General features: G+C 47.7%; 6 protein-coding genes across 6 annotated transcripts; 3 read left to right on the top strand and 3 right to left on the bottom strand.

The window, feature by feature from the left end:
• Nucleotides 1–573: 573 nt before the first annotated feature.
• Nucleotides 574–2,671, top strand: BKA55DRAFT_652409 (uncharacterized protein; the record flags this gene model as incomplete). The annotated part of the gene is made up of 2 exons (XM_046197344.1): nucleotides 574–1,764; nucleotides 1,816–2,671. The coding sequence occupies 2 exons, from the start codon at nucleotides 574–576 to the stop codon at nucleotides 2,560–2,562; spliced, it is 1,938 nt and encodes a 645-aa protein (XP_046044557.1). The 3' UTR covers nucleotides 2,563–2,671.
• A 1,157-nt stretch (nucleotides 2,672–3,828) lies between these two features.
• Nucleotides 3,829–7,625, top strand: BKA55DRAFT_597782 (mannosyltransferase putative-domain-containing protein; the record flags this gene model as incomplete). Its single annotated transcript, XM_046196123.1, has 7 exons — nucleotides 3,829–5,295; nucleotides 5,699–6,198; nucleotides 6,281–6,337; nucleotides 6,392–6,636; nucleotides 6,780–6,958; nucleotides 7,063–7,357; nucleotides 7,462–7,625. 7 exons carry the CDS (start codon nucleotides 3,829–3,831, stop codon nucleotides 7,623–7,625), a joined length of 2,907 nt encoding a protein of 968 aa, XP_046044556.1.
• Nucleotides 7,626–8,882: 1,257 nt separating this feature from the next.
• On the top strand, nucleotides 8,883–11,128 carry BKA55DRAFT_694968 (uncharacterized protein; the record flags this gene model as incomplete). The annotated part of the gene is made up of 2 exons (XM_046200103.1): nucleotides 8,883–9,373; nucleotides 9,424–11,128. The coding sequence occupies 2 exons, from the start codon at nucleotides 8,883–8,885 to the stop codon at nucleotides 11,126–11,128; spliced, it is 2,196 nt and encodes a 731-aa protein (XP_046044555.1).
• Nucleotides 11,129–11,201: 73 nt separating this feature from the next.
• Nucleotides 11,202–12,959, bottom strand: BKA55DRAFT_579455 (uncharacterized protein; the record flags this gene model as incomplete). The annotated part of the gene is made up of 2 exons (XM_046193860.1): nucleotides 12,402–12,959; nucleotides 11,202–12,354 (listed from the first exon to the last, which is right to left on the bottom strand). Exons 1-2 carry the CDS (start codon nucleotides 12,789–12,791, stop codon nucleotides 11,203–11,205), a joined length of 1,542 nt encoding a protein of 513 aa, XP_046044554.1. The 5' UTR covers nucleotides 12,792–12,959.
• Nucleotides 12,960–13,431: 472 nt separating this feature from the next.
• On the bottom strand, nucleotides 13,432–14,890 carry BKA55DRAFT_694966 (glycosyl hydrolase family 7-domain-containing protein; the record flags this gene model as incomplete). The annotated part of the gene is made up of 2 exons (XM_046200102.1): nucleotides 13,432–13,668; nucleotides 13,721–14,890. The coding sequence occupies 2 exons, from the start codon at nucleotides 14,888–14,890 to the stop codon at nucleotides 13,432–13,434; spliced, it is 1,407 nt and encodes a 468-aa protein (XP_046044553.1).
• A 3,046-nt stretch (nucleotides 14,891–17,936) lies between these two features.
• Nucleotides 17,937–19,423, bottom strand: BKA55DRAFT_694965 (glycoside hydrolase; the record flags this gene model as incomplete). Its single annotated transcript, XM_046200101.1, has 3 exons — nucleotides 17,937–19,123; nucleotides 19,179–19,283; nucleotides 19,336–19,423. 3 exons carry the CDS (start codon nucleotides 19,421–19,423, stop codon nucleotides 17,937–17,939), a joined length of 1,380 nt encoding a protein of 459 aa, XP_046044552.1.
• Nucleotides 19,424–19,645: the final 222 nt, after the last annotated feature.

The raw sequence follows: 19,645 nt of genomic DNA, 5'->3' as shown, positions 1-19,645 counted from the left end.
TCAGCATCGTAGATTTCTATGGCGCAGAACTTCATCTACTTACTGTCAGTGAATGCCAGTATCTACTACGTCCCTTGATCGCTGCACCGCATGCTCCAACACGACATCACTGCCTCCACATCACCTTTGGAACGATCAAATTTCAAAGCGACAGGAACTCACCACGTAAGAACAAAAAATTCTATACGCTCCTCTTTCACTCGAATCTCATCGGCACTTATTCGTGACTTCATCGAATCTCAAGGTAAGCCAATCCTAAAATTATCATAAGTTTGTTCTTATCTCTTTTTCCTTTCCCCTAACCTCTTCTCACTTTCTCAAACTCAGCATAAACTCCTCCTTTCTTTATACGGATTTACCTAAACTTAGGATAATACCCCACTTCCCCCTTTATCTTTTTCTTAACCCAACATCAGTTTCTTCTCATCTCCTTACTCATCACTCTCTTCACCCTCACTTCATCATAAACCCACAGTGGTTTTTACCTTCCTCTTCAAACCCTCCCCTCACTTCTTCCACAAACCATCATCACTTCGTTCTAACATTGACATCATGAGCGCAGATATCCTCACCATGCCGGCTTCACCCACCAAGATGAACAGAGCCCAGCAAGAGGAATGGCTCGACCGACAATGGGGAGGCAAGTCTTGGCTCATCGAAGAGGTTCGCAGCGTACATGAACGACCCCCCAAGCAGAACGAACTCGCGGGTGTTGCGGTTGACTACCTGGTGAAGATCACTAGACTGGCTCAGGACAAAGGCATCGAGTTGGCATCCTTATGGAGCCAGGCACCGCCTTATAATGTCCTTTGGACGGGTGTTAGGCTGCATTCCAGCTCCCTTCGATTAACTGGCGAGGTTGCGAGGGCTGCCCTCAGCAATTTGAAAACAATCATCAATTCTCAGAATGCTCAAGACGCTGGCGGTCCATCAGAGATCGTCATTATGGAGTCCCGAGAGACTGGGCCCGAGGCCTGTGTGCACGTCACGAGTGACCATGCTGAAAGCGACAGCAGCGATAACGAGGATATTGAGCCCGTTCTCAAGGCCACGCCAAGCCCTAGCATCATCTTGGGCGGTTCCCCTAAATCGCCAGCCAAATTGTCTGGCAACAACGACAAACACAGCTCTTTGTTCTCTACTTTCAAACATCAAGAGCCCCAAGAGCAGAAACCTGCTCCTCAAGCATCACGCGCTCCTTTAACTCCGGGGGCTTCCTCTCTACCCCCACAAATGAACATTTCTGGTCACTTCAACTCAGCGTCGCCCGTCACTCCGGTCAAGCGTAAAAGGGAGAAATACTCCAGTGCAGTAACCCCACAGCGAGTCATGAAACGTGCCGAAAACTATATGGGCGAGGGGAGGGTTAGCGAAGCGACTGCCATTTACGAGCAGCTCGTCAACAATGTGAAACTTAAAGATGCTACCCTTAGCTTCCTTACAACGGCTACCATTGCATGGTATGCACCGGAGCAAGATAAGATCAAGGTTCTCGACCCTCTTTGGTTCAAGGTTGATGGCACGACGACTTGCCACAGCATCAAGCTGGAGAAGTACAACAAACTTTGCTTCAGTATCCACCATTTGAAGCCGAAGCACTGGACCTTGGCTGTTGTTGACATCGACGATGAAGCGAAGTCCATGGTATTCAATCACCATGACTCGACCCTGTGCCAAGATCGCTTCGATGCTGTTTGCGTCAGTTTCCAAAAGTGGAAGGAAACCGTCGCATTCGAATATAAGCTGGGATTCAACAACGTCACAGTTAGTCACCCCCCTTCCCATCAAGAGTTGTGCTGACATGTCCCGCTATAGCCTTGTACTCCACAGCAGGATGACATCAGCTGTGGAATCCACGTCCTCTCCTGCCTGCGACACGTCCTGACAGACAAGCCCTGCCCCCCATTCCTGGACCCCCGTGAAGAGCGCAAATCCTTCATCCGACAGATCAAGGAATCCGAAGAAGGCGATTATCCTCTACGAGAGGTCAAAAAGGTCATCGAAAAACAAGAACAGAAATTGCTTTTGGAAGCGATTCGAAAAGAGACGCCCGAGAAGCTTGAGAGAGACAGACAACTTGCGGCCATTGCCATGGATCACGCCCGTGATCACCTGAAGGATGCTCAGGCCACGCTGAACCACCATCGAATCGAACAGGATACTCTGGCTAAGGCATTGAATCGCCTGGACGCTGCTGTTGAGACTAAAGTCGAACATGCTCCTCATTTGAGCCTCGAACCCTTGGACCGTCTGCGAGGTGAGAGCCAGCAAGAGCTTTCCGCCCACATGAGTCGATTTGCCAAAACGCTTATTGATCAGAGCTTTGCCAATGGGTCCGAGATAGGCAGAAAGGTGCTCCAGGGACATTTTGGCGAGATCACCGAGAAATTGGAACAAGCCGAGAAGAATGTCACTCAGAAACAAGAGGAGCTTGATGAGGCAACAAAGCTTGTGGAGCTTCAGACTCAGATGCGGGACCTGAAGAAGAATATGAACAACATCTTGAACCAGAATGGGACTTTTCTTACTTGGAACAGCTGGCTTGGGCGGGCTTCGAATTAGCTTCTCGAACGCTGAAGTTGGAATGGAGGGAAATCTGACAGATGGCCATGGGAGAGGTGTGAACAAGAAACGAAAAGCAGACATGGCATGTAATTAGACTGAGATTATAGGCGTAAAAGTATTGCTACTTTATTATCCATGATCCATCAACGAGTACCTCTGCTGTGACTGGCTTAGACGCTCGTGCTCTTACAAATCAAACCTAAAGGGTTTCTAAAATTGTCTAAGGCTTAGACCAACTATCTATGACATTCGCTAAATGTCCATACGACATTGGCCAGCATCTGAGTTCCTGATCCTCATCTAACTCATCATCCAACCCCAGTCACCGATATCAGCCTTGGAGCTCTTGGATTGTTGGAGACGTCTTGATGCTTCTTTGATAGCCGACTTCAGGAACAGTGTCCATACGCCTGGTGATATTGTTGATAGTAAACATGTGTCAGGGACTTCTTCCTTCAAAGAACGGCATTAACACGGAGGCTATGTCTTCCCGAGCTACAGAGGTCGCGAGGGCCGAGCCCCTTCATTATATGATGGTGATGGTGCTCTTTATTCAAGCAGAACCGCGTAATGGTTTTCAGCAACGTTCTTGGACGTCGAAGGCGTTATTTCCATCGTCGATCGGGCTGCCGAGGGCCAAGAAACTCGCCCTATTGGGCCAGCCAAAAATATTGTGTTTTCAGCCTCTCGAGATTTAAAATTAGAATCATTGACCGGGCAGTAAAAACCAAGAAGTTGGCTGGGCTGACAGCCTAGGTAAAACTAAGGATTAACGAGTCAGGCTACTGAGAGATCTGCTGCCCCTGCATGAGAATACAGGGATATATTATCCAAGCTTTTCTTGTATCCCCCACATAGCTGAACGCGCGGCATCTTGGCAGCACCTAACCATTGATGAAATTTAGACCAAGGCTGGCAGAAACAATTCCTTCCTTTGACTGAAGAAGCGCAGAAAAATGCGAGTCAGGCAAGACTGCGCCAAAAGACACTTATCACTTGGGATCTATTGGTTGGGAGCATTTCCTTAATACGAGCGGCACAGCGTAATTTCGTCGACTTCTTGATTACTGTCATTACTCTGTTGGCTACAATGTGACTGGTCGCTGGTTAAGGGAGGAAGGATTCTCTGACAAATAGATCCAGGGATGCAATCCTGGCGCACGGAGGAACAAGTTAGGTGCAGCTTACGCTGCCCCTCCGCCGTTTATCTTCAATTCTTCATCACGTCACGCGAGCTTGAGCCTGAATCGATCATCTGTGAGCATGTCGCTGTTATCAGCGGTTACAGCCCGGCTCGGCCAAATGTCCAAAGACGCTCCGCGATCTCTTGTCAGACTGAGCGTCTTCGGTGCAATTTCCTTCTTACTTATTCTCGTGGCATGGAAAGGCTCGTCAAGCTTGTCTTACGACTGGACGCCTCCTCAGACAAGTGAGCCTGAACTGATGAATATTTCTGCGAAGGCGAACGCATTCGCTGAGAATCCGGTCCAGGCACCATATGAGAACACTTTCTGGGAGGTCGGCCAGAGATCAAGAGAATTGAGCCACTGGTTGTCAAAGTCTGACAAGCTTGACCTGACTTCAAAAGTTGGGCGGGAGCTTCTGGATATCACGGAGATAACCGCCCAACAATTATTCCCTTTCCTCAAAAATCCACCACGGAACCCCGGATCAAAAACTCCGCTCTCTGATCTGCGACAATCGTTTGATAGAGGGTCCAGAGGCATTGTAATCCCTGTTGGAGGAAGCGAGAAGTCCGTTCGTTTTGCAGGCCATTTAATTGTGAGCTTGCGTAAAGTTCTGGGCTGTCGGCTGCCTATCCAGATTGTGTATGCTGGGGATGATGACTTGCACAAAACGGATCGCGACAGGATAGCGAAGCTTGATGGGGCATCTGATGTTGAGTTTCTCGATATCTTCACTGTCTTTGACGATACAACCCTGAAGCTCAAAGATGGTGGATGGGCCATTAAGGCTTTTGCATTGCTCGGATCGAACTTTGAAGAAGTCATCCTCTTAGATGCTGATGCTGTGTTCATACAACAGCCGGAGAGGCTATTTGCGCAAAAGGCATATATCGAGAAAGGCGCATTACTATTCCACGACCGACTGCTTTGGCAGCATGCTTTCAGAGAAAGGCATGACTGGTGGAAAGACCAGATCAAGGAACCATCAGCGGAGATGAACAGATCACTTGTTTGGACAGAAGACTACGCTGAAGAATGTGACTCCGGAGTAGTAGTTCTCAACAAGGCGCGAGTAACTACTCTCGTTGGCCTTCTACATGTCGCATGGCAGAACACATATGATGTGCGAGAGGAGGTCACTTACAGGCAAGGCCACGGGGACAAGGAGTCTTGGTGGCTTGGCCTTGAACTTGGCGGGTCCAGTTATGAGTTTGAGTCGCATTATGGTTCAATGATTGGCTGGGGGGAAGGCGAAGGGAAAAATGTGACAAATGTTTGTAGCTTTGTCATTGCTCATACTGATGAGAAGGATAAGCTGTTATGGTACAATGGAAGCTTGTTGAAGAACAAGCGGGTGGACCCAGATGGATATGAATTACCAGAGTATTGGATGATGGATGGCAAATGGCATAAGGGAAGGACAAAGGACGATATGAGCTGCATGACTGATACGGAAGTGCTGGAGTTAACAGCTGAGGAGAAGCGCGTGTTGGGCGAAAGTATTGAAATTGCGAAGAAGGTAGATATGGCCCTCAAAGGGACAGCATAGATATGCCACATTTATAAGATTAATTGCGAAAACCCCAGGTTATCAATGATGCAATTCCGTGTTGAACTTCAAAGGATTTTGGGTCTGCCATGCAGTGATGCTTTAGTCACCACTACGTTCATGCCCAAAGACATGAGGTAGTGAGACGCGGTGCCGGGCAAAAGTAGAAGTGTATATGTGTGTCCACTGGTGCCCAATATGATGGAATCATCCAAGTGAAAGGGGGGCAACAAATTGACCTATCAATTGAGGCTGGGAAAAGCAGGCTGGGAGGGCAACCACTAATCGGCTCTGCAGCGTGCTGGAGATGTCCCAGGATCAATAGCATCGGCTCATTCTCGCCCAAGGCATACGCAAGGCATTCCCGTCTGACCATTTCTTATCGTAATTCCTCTAGACCCCGCAAACCGCTCACCTCATTTCTTCAATCACTTTCCGAGCCTCATCAGACGATGAAATGGCAGCGCCTGCCTTCGGATTCTCTGCCGGTGACTTCGTCAGCGCTGTGAAGCTGATTGTCGATATCACCAAAGCTCTAAGAATCACAGGAGGCGCTGCAGGACATTATCTCGAAGTGCTGACCGATTTAAACCTTTTGAAAGACGTTTTGTCACACCTGCAACAGCAATCCGGCGCGGCAAGGCAAAGAAGCAGCAATGCTTTTGCAGAGCATGCGCGGAAACAAGCAGGCCTCACTTTATCCACACTAGCAAACTTTCTCGATCTTATATCCAAGTTCGATGCTAGCCTAGGCGCTCAAAGATCGTCTGCATGGTACCGCGGTGTTGTTAGAAAGGCGCAGTGGGCTCTGGTCTATTCGAAGCATGTCGATGATCTGCGCTCAAGGATTGGGACACAGCTTCAAACGTTGAATTTCGTCACTCAGCTACAAGAAAAGTATTTTGACATCTTGATAGATGCATTGTTTCATATGCTGACTATGTCATAAGCGAGCGTGGCGATCTCATGAACTGAACAGCCAGCTCAACATGATCAAGATTCAAAATGAACAGGTTATAGCGCAACTCCAAGCACGGTATGATTTAATCCTGAGTCCTTGAATGTGAGTTTTTCTAAACACCTTGTGTAGCCGAATCATTGGCATCGAAGAGCTTCGAGAACAACCAAGTCAGCTTGACATTCACGACGATGAGCGTCTACCTGGCAGCCAAAGAAACAATTCACAACCTGATGACTGGCTTTATATCGCACATGAATCACCTCAACTTATTGATGACTCTCAACCAAGTGCAAGTCACTCAATGTCCCAATTTATCGTAGCAGGTTTGGGAGACCCTGATCTAAATATGATCACAGACCGGGAGGACCAACCCAGTATTTCATCTCAAATTGATATGGCTGGTTAACACGAGGAGGAGACTATCCAAACTTTTTTACCTAAGCTGTAAGCAAAAGCCACGAGAGTATGCTCATTACCAACTAACCTCTCGCTGCCAGCCTTCGTGCTGTGATACGAGATTTGCACAATCTCGTCATGAAAGCCTGGTTACTATTTCCAGGACTAATGAGACACTATTCCCGCCTTTGCACGTCGATTTCAATGCCACCTCTCCTCGTACTCGTGGAAAACATCAGCTTTGTAGATGTGCTCGGACGTAAAACGACATTACAGTATGACTTCTTCAGGTACTGGGCCGTAAGTAAGGTTCCAGTACAATGGTTACACGATGACTAACGGTATACGAGCATGTCAACATTGTCCTCAGTCGACAATTTGAGAACTGTCCGGGCGAGCAGTAGGTCGCCAAAAGACAGTATTTCTTCCTCGGTTCCGATGCGGCGACAAATACCCTAAACTCAGATGTTGAGCTCGCTTGGCAGTCAATGGCCCGCCCTGGATGCCGAATCTCGATGTCAATCAAGTTGATTGCAAAAGACAAGGAGGTTTTAAACACCAAGTGCCCTAGCCCTAGCTGCACAGGCCGCTCAGTTCAGATTGACAATGGGGAAACATTTTCGTGCCAGAAGTGCGATCTGACATACTCCATGCTGCCTGAAGTCTCTGCAACAGATGTATCTATTCGTGAACGAAGAAGTCCCTCCAAAATCTACGGGTTGATCCCATACTAGCGACAAACACAAACCTCTAAAACGAGTCATGAAATAGTTGGAGTGGATCAGCAAACTGCTTGCTTCAAGAAAGTCCACATATTGGCACCTGCGATGAGCGAGATATCAACAGAGAGCACTTCGACTGTAAGGAAAAGTCCATTACCGGGGAACAGGGCCAACCGCAGAAAATCTATCTGGGTATGGGAATGTTGCTGCTGTGGAACTGGTACCATGCGCATACAGGTTTCTGATTGTCCACGCTGTGGTATCCCTCGCTGCCCCATGTGCAATACGATGAGAACAAAGCAGCTTGTATCTTAGTGAACCTCTGGCCGCAATGAAAACATAGTATGACGACATGCAGCCTTAGTTTTCCGCTGCCTGAAGAGCCTCCGGAACAACTGAGTTTCAGCATGATCAGGCACTGATTTCACGGTGTATGCCGAAAATATAGGCAATGCTAGCAACCATAGCTGATACATACGACCAAAGCTCGTAGAGAATACGGGATCCCGTCCGCTCTCCCATCGTCAAGCTGCGAAGCGCCGGATTAGTAGTTGGGTCGGTGACGACCAGCGAATCCCCGGTGTTGTATGTTTTTTTTTTCTTTTTTTTTTTCTTCAATTTACACCTCTCCTGTCCATTGTTTTTGTCGATTGCTGAAACCCTTGCCCGTTGACCAATTTGTTGGCGGTGGTGGGCTTCAGAGTGGTCGTAGTGGCAGCATAGAAGTCACAACTAGGCATGCTCTAAAAGAGGCACAGGCCGATTAGATATTTGAATTTCGATAAGAAGATATGACAAGAAATAGTATATTCCCTTACGACATATCATTTATCTCAATCACGGTTGTTCAGTTCTTTGAACAGATGCAAAGTGACAAGGCAGCGCTATGGAATGTCTCAGGGCGGGGAGCCCCAACTTGGTGGGCAGAGCTGAAACAGTACCCATTGCTACCTCCTCATATTGCAGCAGCCAAAAGACTCCACGTAAGATGTCTCGCTGAGGTTTCCCTTTTGGAACTCTTAGGCAGAGCCTTGTGCAACCCCAAAGACTGCACTAGCATCCTCAGCCCCCAATGCCAAGCAGATTCATGCAGCGGAAGAATAATCATAAGAGGGATGAGTTCTATAAAAAGATTTGTGTAGCAAGGTCTCGGCGTGCGATAGGCATCTATGATGATAAGCCCTCCTCCATAAAGATCGGAATTCGTTGAGTGATCATGTCCTACCAGCTTGTATCCCCCGACGCTGCAGTCAGCAAACCACAACAGGATGGCGGTGTTTGTGCCCAAAGCTTCCAGAGCATTAATTCACCAGATTTGTCGAGTATTCGGTTCGTAATCAGATTAGGTGCAACCATTTTTCGTTAGAGGGTGGCTCAGCCTTGAAAGTGCACAAACCATCCATAATTTTAGAGAGCCTCTTCCTTTCGCCCTTTTATAAGAAATGTGTTCTTAAGCTCATTTCCACATCAATACAGTACCATTCAATACCCGTAGAGCGAAAATGGACGAGAGACCCGAAACTACCGGTGCCAATGATTCTATGGCTACCTTGCAGCCGCTGTTGGACACCGAACCAACTTCATCGGCATCTTCTCACCTTGTACCAACTGAGAAGCCCGATACGACCGCCGAGCAACAGAACAAAAGTACCAATAAATGGTTACAGGTTTTAACCCAATGGGGACTTGAGATAACAGCCTTGGCTCTCAGCCTGATAGCCTTCGGGCTGATGATTTATCTACTTTACCAGTCAGCCGGAGAGCCGATATCCAAATGGACCAAGACTCACATCTCCCTCAACACAGCTGTGTCCATCTTGGCTGGGACATCAAGAGCCTGCCTAGCATTTGCGATTAGCATGTGCCTGTCCCAGGGCAAATGGAACTGGCTGAGTCGATCTGCGCAGCCGCTGGTGGACTTTGATCGTTTCGATGCTGCTAGTCGAGGGGCTTGGGGGAGCCTGCGTCTGCTGCAATCTTGCGTGCGTCGACCGTAAGTGATTTCTACCAAGCGATTGACTCTACCACTGAACGAACCGCCAGTCACTGGATAGCGATGGGTGCTCTGACTGCTGTTGCCCTTCTGGCCTTCGAACCATTTACCCAGGCTGTCTTAGCTATAAAGGACAAGGAAGTCACTTTAGACCACCGAGAGTACACCAAGGTAGTACAGTCCAGTAATGATTCTCTCGAAACCCTTGGCAATGTTCCTACAATCGGCCGATCAACTCGTTTAGATGGCGCATCGTGGAGTGGAGCTTTTGCGGGAGTAGGTCTCGTTCCATTCCCAGGACCTAACAATACGCCTATGAATTTCTCAGTCTACCGCCTCTCAAGCAACATCCAGGAAGATATGGGTATGAAAGCGGCCATATGGAATGGATTTTCGCCCTTCACGGCGGCGCAAAACCTGAAGCCAGCCTTCGCCTGTGCAACAGGGAACTGTACCTGGGCCAATTTCACTTCCATCGCCGTCTGTTCCAAGTGTCACGACATATCAGAATATGTCACCACGTCATCTGGACCCGTGAAATTCCCCTCAGGTATCCAAGCTACGGGACCAGAGGATCAGTCGTGGGTGTTGGGGCCTGGGGAAAGTCTGCCTGGTGTAAGCAACCCCAGTCCATACTTTGATTGGGGAAACGGTCGGAATTTCACCTTCATAAAACATGAGATTCCACAGTTGAATCTTAGCATTTCGAACTACAATGGAAGTCGTCAGTGCCGAGACTTGTCCCAACAATGTCCCGATACTTACCTATCTGCTCGGGTTACAACCAATCCAGGGCAGACATTGACGTTTGGCAACCTCAGCACCATTGTCATGGCTATACAATACCTAGCTTCAAATGAGACTTGGCTTGATAACAGGACCACCTGGGAAGACACTAAAGTTAGTGCCCTAGAATGTGCACTATCACTCTGCGTGAACGAGTATCATGATGTACTCTCTCAGGGAGTCTTGCAAGAAACTGTTGTGTCTTCATGGACGGACAGAGAGCTAGAGTCTTACACAAACGATGATAAGGATGTGAAGGCATTCATGAAGTACACGAACCATAGTCTCGACATGGGCATCTTGTTAGTGGACCTATCCGATCTCCAGATTAAGATCCCAGACGGGGATTACAAGCGACAAGCCTCCGTCCTACGGCAACAGTACTTCAACATTACACAAACCACCATCATAGCACTACAAAATGTCTTAAGTGACGGCTTCGGCGGAATCCGCGATTACAATTTTGATAGGGACTATATTGATGAAACTTCCAAAAAGCTGATGTACCCAGCATTGGGAATGAGTCAGCCAACCGCTGGTCTCATGTCTGGGCTTGGTAGATCAAGCGACATACCAGCGACAATGGATAACGTCGCCCTCAGTTTGACGAAGTGGATACGAGATCGAGAGCTGCAGACAAGCCCAATGGTCGGAAATGCCACAAGCATGGTTGTTATTACACTTGTTCAGTGGAATTACTTGTGGTTTCCTGGCATTAGTCTCATTACTGGAATAGTCTTTGCGATTTTGTGTATGTGGGAGACGCGGAAGCTGAAGAAACCAGCACTGAAGGATAGCATACTAGCGACTTTGGCATGTGCGCCGGATGAAGAATTGCGTCAGTGCCTTAAACAGGCTGCTGCAAGTGACAAGCTACAAGAGGTTGGAAGAAAGCTGGAAGTACGCTGGGAGGAAGATGATGAATTTGGCCAGTTGAAGGAAAAGAAGGATGATCAGCCGGGAGTCTGATGAACACACTAATACTGAGGTGAACGGTAAAACGGAAGACAAATGATTATAATATGATGCTAGATATATTCTGTTCACTTTGAGTCAGGGAGCTCCAGAATAACACGACGGTATCTCCGGATCGGATACGGCCCCTTGTTGTTGGTGACCTGGAGGATCACATGCCATTCCTTATCGACTGAGCTGGGCTGCTCTTCTTCCCAACTAGTTAAGTTAGTTGAGATTCTGACCTTTGGTCCCAACGCCACATTGCTGAATCCTGCTTCATTGACAGACAGTGTTCCGTTTGTTCCTGCTGGCGGTGTCAGTGCCTCGACGGAGAAGAAGTTGGCAGCAAGACTGGTTAGCATCGGCGATGAGCACTCATTATAAGAGTACCATTCGAAGTCCAGTCCAGAAGAATTGTCTTGACTATCGGTATTGACGGTCTTGCTGGCATCCAAGACAATCACATCGTTTAGGCCAACCTTGAATCGCAGGGGCTCGCTGCCCTTCGATCCGTTGACGTTGATACCCGGCGGATGAGCGCCCTCTTCAAAGCTATCGACCAGGGTCCACTGCATACGGGCAGCAAAGTCATCTTGGTACGCATCGCGCCAGCGCCAGATAGTAGCGTAAGGACTGAACCAGCTTTGACCCTTGGTGTTGATCAAAGCATCCCCCGATGTGCCATACTCGTTAATGTCTGTGTCCTCCGTGACGCGAGTATATCGGCCTCCCCAGCCTCCATATTCCGGTCGACCAGCAACATTCAGACCGTTCTCGATAGTCCACATGAAGCTAGGACTATCACCCTCCATTGTGTAAATGATTTTAGGGTACTCTGCTCCCAGAGGGCCCAGACGAATGTTGGGGGTAAGCCAACCGTCTGTAACTTTTGTTGTGTTGGCTGCGCCGTTGTCCGCAGTCGATATACCCGTCCATGTTCCAAGACGATATTCACGGTAACCGTGGACGTTGACGATGAAGAAGACATCTGGCCATTTGATGCGGATGTAAGCACCGGTATCATCCTGGTCTGAGATGGAGTAAACCCTTAGTCGAGAACGAAGGTCGGCAGCTTCTTTCTTGCTCTTTGTCTTTTCAATGTGCTGAAGCGCTTGAGCTAAGGTATTGGCTCCGCCCCAAAGACTAACATGGAGAGGTTGTTTGGACTCTTGGAGACGCTTCACGAGGAGTTTGGCGCCGTCGCTGATGGGCTCTTTGAGGGCCGCTCGTCCATATGACTGACGCGGTTAGTTTGCAAGACTATTTGGACTGGGGAGAAACTCACGCGAGGTCCAGATGAAATTTGCTTCAATAGCTCCTCAGGTTTCGGATATTGATTGTCGGGGTGAACATGCTGGTTCAGCTTATCAACAACCATGGCATAGGCCTTGATGATCTTCTTGATTTCACTAGGATGGGTGTCATTTCGCAAGGACCAAGAAGTCACGGCGACGAGACCTCGGGTGTCGAATTCATTTGAGTACAGCAGATAGCGGACCATCGACATTGAGTCATCCGGCTCATTAAGGATGTCAGTGAGAATGAATGTTCTCACCCGAGACACCTTTGGAAGGGTGCTCAGGCCAGTCGGGCCATGTTGCTGTGGCACGGCAATGACCAAGCATACATGCAGCCAAAGAACTACAGACAGAAAATGGGTGAAGAATAGCGCCATGTTGATGTCATGCAGTGAGTCCTTTGCCTGCGATGCACTACGGACGCGAGGCCATGTCTGGCGCTTTTGTACTTCATGATCAAGAAGTTCGTTGCTTGGATAGGCAACGGCCAACCGACATTTAGCCAAACTTTGCCTTGTTAATAGCGTCTAGTTATGATTTGTGCGGTCAAGCAGGGAAATCGGAAGCGTCATATCAAGGAATCCCCGCAAACCCCAGGTATTGACCCATGAAGCTAATGCCTTCTTGGGTTGATGGGCCGTTTTCTGGACTAGCATTCCCCGCACTCCGGAATTCCAGTATTTCGGATCTGTCTGTCATTCGCTGGCGCTTTAGAGCTCGGGACTCTTCCTTGTCGATGAACTCGGCGGAGTGCTTATTCCTACTACATTGGGCGATATCGGTGGACAATGATATGTCGCACGGTAACAATGTTCGGCAAGCGGTGAATAGTCTACCTTTGATTAACAGAGTGATAGGTCACTTAGATGAAAGTGCAGAGTAGAGAGATTGTTCATATTGACTATCAGAAATAAAAGTCTGTCGCCATCTTGCAACAGAAAGAAGTTTGGCCTTTGTGGTTCCTCCTTTCGACCGCGATTGCGATAGAGGTCCAGTGTAACTTGAGGCACAACACTGTTACGTGCTTCGAAACAGTCTTGCATAACCTGTAGGCTTGGGTTGGTTTTTCTCGTGAAATGTGTTGAGACGCCGATGCGGACAGTCATATGGCCGCGCGTCTGGGTCAAGCAGATCAACATAAGTCTGGTTAATCGTGCCGATTCTAAAGTTGGAGAAAGTAACAGATGCGTTGCGAGGTAGCTCTTCAACTTCTTTCCCGTCATTCTCCAAACGCCGGATCTTATCGTACTCTCGCTACTCAGAGGGTCAGTCTTGTCCACAGTATAGCTTGGAAGAAGACACTCACATCTCGGAATAAGCTGAAAACAGGCACCATTGGGTAGTTGTGGCCGTAACCTCGCTGCCACCATTTACCAGATCTTTTCCACCACTTGCCATTCTTGAATTCCGACACCACCTTTTGACAGTACTGCTTATTCATGGTAAAAAACTCCTTACCGTTAGGTCTGTAGTCAGACGGCGGGCTTCGGAGAAGCTTTCCATCTTGGATAAAGTACATGGCCCTAGTTTTCAGGATGGCAGCTACTAACGGCGTCTGCTGTGAGAACCACTGATTTACAACGCTGAACTTCCTTGTCGAGTCGATAGTGTTCGTTGGCCCAGGGCCATAGAACGGTTTATGGCGGTTGCCGTGGGGGTTCCATGTACAACCGGGCGCGAAACATTTCTGTCTGCACTTTTCAGTCTTGCACCAATGAGGCCAAGTTGGAGAGCATGGACTAAAGCCAAAATCTGTAGACTCCGTGTTTCCCTCCCATAGCACAAAGTGGGTGCAGCATGCGCCGAGAGGCCCTTTACCCAACGTAGGGTCGTGCTCTGAAGGAACCCATCCATCGTAATTGGCTTTACCGTGGACGAACCTTTGACCTTGGTCGCATGTAGCATCGCAATACCCGGTTCCGTACCTGGCGCCGGCTTTATCGCCCTTTTCCTTTCCTTTACCGCCATTCCCCCACATCCAATGAAGCGACACTCTCGCCTTGTAACCTGGGGGCACGTTTCGAATCTCCAGATCGAAAGTATACTCCGAATCGTCTGCCCTGATCAAATGGGGTTGCAGGTAACGCTCGTCGTCCTTCAAAGTCAACACCCGAACCAGATCCTTCGGAGTATCAAGGTCGCTGGCGCCGAGGTCCAGTGTCAGACTCGTGTCGTCGGTCGATATGCCATGAGCTTGGTAGTCAGCGCCCTCGATACAGCAGTCCACGGGGCAGGTGGTTTTGTTCTTCTTTTTGCAAGCTGTTCTTTGTAAATCGTTGATGTTGAAGCTACCGTGGCAGCAGTCTATTTGACGTAGCGTGGCGTCCAGGACGACGGCGCCGTACTTTTGATGGCATTCTTTACCGTGACAGGAGTGCCAGGTGAAAGGTGGATGTTTCTCTTCTATTCTGCCGCAAGGCCATTGAGCGTACGTTGAAGCGAATAGCAACGCAGCAAGGAGGATAGCGCGGTTCATGGTGAAGAAAAAGGTTTAGGAGCAAGACGAGAAGATCTGAGTAGGTAGTGAAATGAACGGCATTGAAGAAAGAGGAGGCCAGTATATCAAAATTTCTATATGCTTCGTGTCTACTCCATCACGTCAAGACAGGTGTTCTTATTAGACCCATTGTGTTAAACCAGAAGTATATTTGCTAACCTTATGATTGACTCATAAACTCAATACCGCTATGACCTTCTAATTGCCCCAAACCTTCTTTCTAACTCTCCCTTATAGCCTATATAATACCGATATATATATTATCTCGGAACCTTTATTAGATTAACCTTACCTTATATATTAGTATTTCTTAATAAATCTAACAGCTGTATGCCTTACCTTAAAGCCGAATATATATCGTCTATATAACCTTTATCTATAAAAGTTTTCCCTGCAGTGCAGCCTCTATATTAGTTATCCTCTGCAAATCTCTATCTATATATTAATCAGGGATATGATCTAAGCTTGATTTCTTCTTCTGATAGACTTGAACTTCCTCCTTGCCTCTCGGCCGTCTTTTAGGAGGGCTTTTAGGGCGTTTCTTTCTTGCCTAATGACTTGTTTAACCTCTTGAGGAAGGTCTTTGATGGTGCAAGTTAGAGCATAAGTGCCAAGGATGGCCAGTTAGAAGACGAGGTTGAGGGGCAGTTGGTTGATGTACTGGTCCTGGAACCGGTTGGGGTAGTTTGTATAGATAAGCTTTCTTTTTGGTATGCATGCTGCCATCTTGCTTCCTTATTATCTGGCAAGATCCTTGGTTTTTATGCTAAGTTGGATCATCTTGGCAGACACACTAGAGCTTCTTATACCCCCTAAAGTCAGGCAAAAGAGTCATAATCTAGGTTTTCCTCTTATTAGCATTTATACTGTAGCAATTAGTTAGGCATTATGGTATAATGTCTAAATAGTGAGCTAGATGTGTTAATTGCAGTTGAGACCTGTGGCTGAGAGCTTATAATCACCACACAGAACTTAGTTCTTATTAGACTTATGAATTGTTCCCACCATTCCCACCATGAGGGGAAATACTCGAAATGAGGAGTCGATAGGAACTGCGACCAACAGTTGATCAGAGCCGTTTCCATGGTCCAATCGATATAAATTAGGATGCTTTTGACTTCTCTCTCAGTGGCACGAGTACCACAGCCTTGAGGGGTTGCCTTGATCTATCTCGCTGCGATATCCATATGCTTTACGCAACCTCAACTTAAAAACTTACAACACAATGAGTCCGATGCCTTGAAGTTGACCTTTTCTGCGATTTGACATGACCTCCCCTGATCGCTCCACTGCGAATACAGATCAATCACAAAGCGCCATTGCATATTAGAGTTACTGAGGGCTGTGGTATTGAGCTTCATCACATGCGGAGTATTAAGTTCACGGAGAACGCTACCGTAGAAATGAAGATTTCGTAACGCGAACTTTATCCCTAACAATTAGGGGGGGGTGGATAACACAGCGTCCTGGAAGCTGCAACGAGTGCAGCCTAGACACTTGACTACAGTCCATAACCTATTGTATTTCGCTTCTCGTGTCATCTTCATCCGAACGCGTAACTAATTCTCGCTTTCCTTCCTCAAAGCGACGCATAGCTGTGCCAACGTGCTGAGTCAGGTGCTGATTGCAACATGGCTTACGACTCCTGGCGAGACTCCAAAATAAAACAACAGCGTTGAGCGAGAGTTACAAAGACTTGAGAAGCTGCAGGACCAACCTTATTTTCTTCACACTCTATAATAATCAGCCAATTCTCGACATCGAATACCTCCTACATGATCGTCGCCCGTCTTGTCCATTTCGTCATTCCGCAGCGCCGCGTGGCCGGCATCTCGGCTCAATGGCTCGCCAAAACGTGGTCTTTCGACACGAGGAGTTCCAACTCTACCTTGATGCGTTCCCGATGCTCGTCGCTTTGGTCATGCTGAACGTGGTGCACCCTGGTCAGGTGTTGAAAGGCCCTGGTAGCAACTTTCATCCGCCAAGGTCAAGTGGTGGCATGGCCGATCAGTGGCATTTGAGACACTCGGACTCTCATCAACACACAGGAGTGGATAATCGCCTACCGATTGATTCTAGACGACCTGAACCTGTATGTCGAGCTTTTCAAGGGTGTTTTACAGACAAGGGCCGTAACAGAGCGGCCCCCTGATATATGTCTACTTCTCTTTGTTGTGGTAGTTACGGCAGGACTAGAGAAAGAAAAGCATAGCTGCTGATAGATAAAGAACTATAGTTATTAGGAGTGCTTATTAATATTGGCAATTGATACGCGTGCTACCCCTTACGGTGTTGGAAATCACAAGTGTGAGGAGACCAAGTTGGCGATAAGGTGTAAAAGAAGGAGGAACATTCTATAAGCGATCGTGCCTATACATAAATAGTGGTTCCCCTGCGGCACATTTAGTATGAATTAAGTAACTTGAATCTTCTCATTTCAACATACAGGTGCTACACCTTTTCTAGCCTTGATTACTTGATGCTGTGAAAGCAAGTTGGTCCAATTAAATGCATAAACTGATCAAATGGGGCTCCCTGTATTAGGCATTGCACGCGTAGCATACTTGAGTCTACTTGCACTAGGAGCCTGATTAATTCGACCTATCTGAAGGCTCAATTGCGCTCTACTCTATGCAGGGAAAGCCTTGTTAAGACTAATAAATAGAGATTATTCAAAGAAATTAGGACTGTAGAGTATAATTATACGGATACCAGGAAGCATGGATCCTGGTACCAGGGAGGTCCCTTCTGCCATCGGCCAAAAGGACATGCACTTCATCAACCGTCAAGCCAAGTACGAGCTGAGGATTAGGCCTAATGATTTACCCATATAGACTCCGCAACAGGTCCTGGCCGCGCGCTACTTTCCAAGAAGGCAAAGAAGAAGATGAAGAAGGATAAATGAACTGCCTTGCTTAAAGATTGGCGGAATGGCTTCTTTTTATGAAACACATGACACGAAGCTAGAAGTTATTCAGTCAAGTAATGAATAGAAGCGGACGAACCTTGATTTGACGACTATCTTTTAGATAGCGATAAAGGCAGAACCCCCAATGATACTAGCTAAAATCATGCATGTTATGATGCCTGCCCCTATCTTGTCCACCATTGTTATCTTTGCATATTTCGGTTTCGACACGTCGACCTCAAGGCTCGTCTGGCCACCACCCGGGTTTCCTTTTGATATTCCTCCAGTCTTCGTAGTCACTGGCGGTCTCGCCGTCTGAGCGAGGGTGTACATAATAGCTTGTAGAGAGCTCATCTGCGGTCCAACCCCAACGATCCCGTCAAACTTGTCGGTTAACCATGAGAAGCCGCAAGCCGTGCCAGCCACGCCGGCAAATCCTGAGGGGGGCGATCCTGAACACATAGCGGCGGCCTTCTTTGCAGTCGATAGCAGCGTCTTTGAGATGGTATCGGAGGTATGGGGAGCTACCAGTGCTGTGGCAGCCATCCAACGGCTAAGATAGCCTTTGAAGGTCTGTTGGTCGAGGTTGCATAGCTTGTGTGTCTCGCAGAATTGCTCATAAATAACATCGTTCTTCACGAACCTGGTCTTTATGTCTCCTAGCAGACCGTCTACTCGGGTTTTCCACGTGCTATTTCCTGTCATGTTGTACATAGCAGCAGCTCCATAAAGGTAAACACCGCTATTGTAGGTCCATTGGTTAGTATCCATGGAGCTGGGGCATTTCCCGACGAAATGGACACCATCTCGGACCTGGTATGCATCGTTGATGAGTCCGATCTTGGTTTCCCAGTCCCAGATCTTCTCAGCCCAGTCCGCGTAAGTGCTATTGCCAGTATAGCGGGCTAGACGCGCAGCTATATTGAAGAAGCAACCATTCGAGATAGAATTTTTGTAATCATATCCCGCGTTCCAGGTGAAGATTTGCCACCTCATTCCACCGCCGCAGTGCTCTGTATCCCAACGACTAACATATTCGTTAAAAACAGCCTGAACTAGTGCTAGCCATTGCGGCTGGTCATCTGGCGGGTTAGGATATTTATGCTCAGCTGCCGACATAGCAGCCACTGCCCAAAATCCTTGGTCGTCATTACCTTCTGTCATAGTCTGGTTATCAGGCATATAGTCGTTATTTGTTCCGACCTGATGAAGCATGGCCTGTGTGGTAATCTTGTTATAGCTCTCGTCGCCAGTAAGCCACCAGTAGTCGATTAATGTACCGAACATACCCCCTGCTGTCCACCCTGTTTCGTATCAGATGCTGAAATCATCACATATTCCTCACTAATCATGACTTACAATAATAGGGATCCGGTAGGTTGCCTGGTGTATCGCCGGTATTGTTGCCAGTATAGTATTTTACTAAACCGTACGCAACAACACTAGCAGCTTCTTTGATAGATTCTGGACATGGTAAGTTACTGGGCAGCGAGAAAGAAAAGACCTGTTGACGTACTGTTGTCGTCCCATGATACATCAATGGCGTGAACAACAGCTGCTAAGGCCGAAGTTACAGCGACTGTTTTGAATAACGACGCTTTCATCTCGCCGAATGAAAATTGAGTACAGGAATAGACTTTAGCTCTAGCGTGGAGAGAAAGAATTAACGCGACTACTTATTTCTTCAGCAACGGAGCAAGGTCGAACGGCGAGGTCTGGTATCAAGTCCAAAGTCCTCATGGCATTTATAAACATGCATACAACAAAAACTTTAGTGAGGAAGTACTCCGCGTATCACTCAAGACACTGTCCTCAATCAAGTGACG

Source organism: Fusarium redolens, assembly GCF_020744475.1.
Source record: "Fusarium redolens strain MPI-CAGE-AT-0023 chromosome Unknown BKA55scaffold_17, whole genome shotgun sequence".
Taxonomy (NCBI): domain Eukaryota; kingdom Fungi; phylum Ascomycota; class Sordariomycetes; order Hypocreales; family Nectriaceae; genus Fusarium; species Fusarium redolens.
The sequence above is the reverse complement of the archived record's forward strand: the minus strand, read 5'-3'. Positions and strand labels throughout refer to the sequence as shown.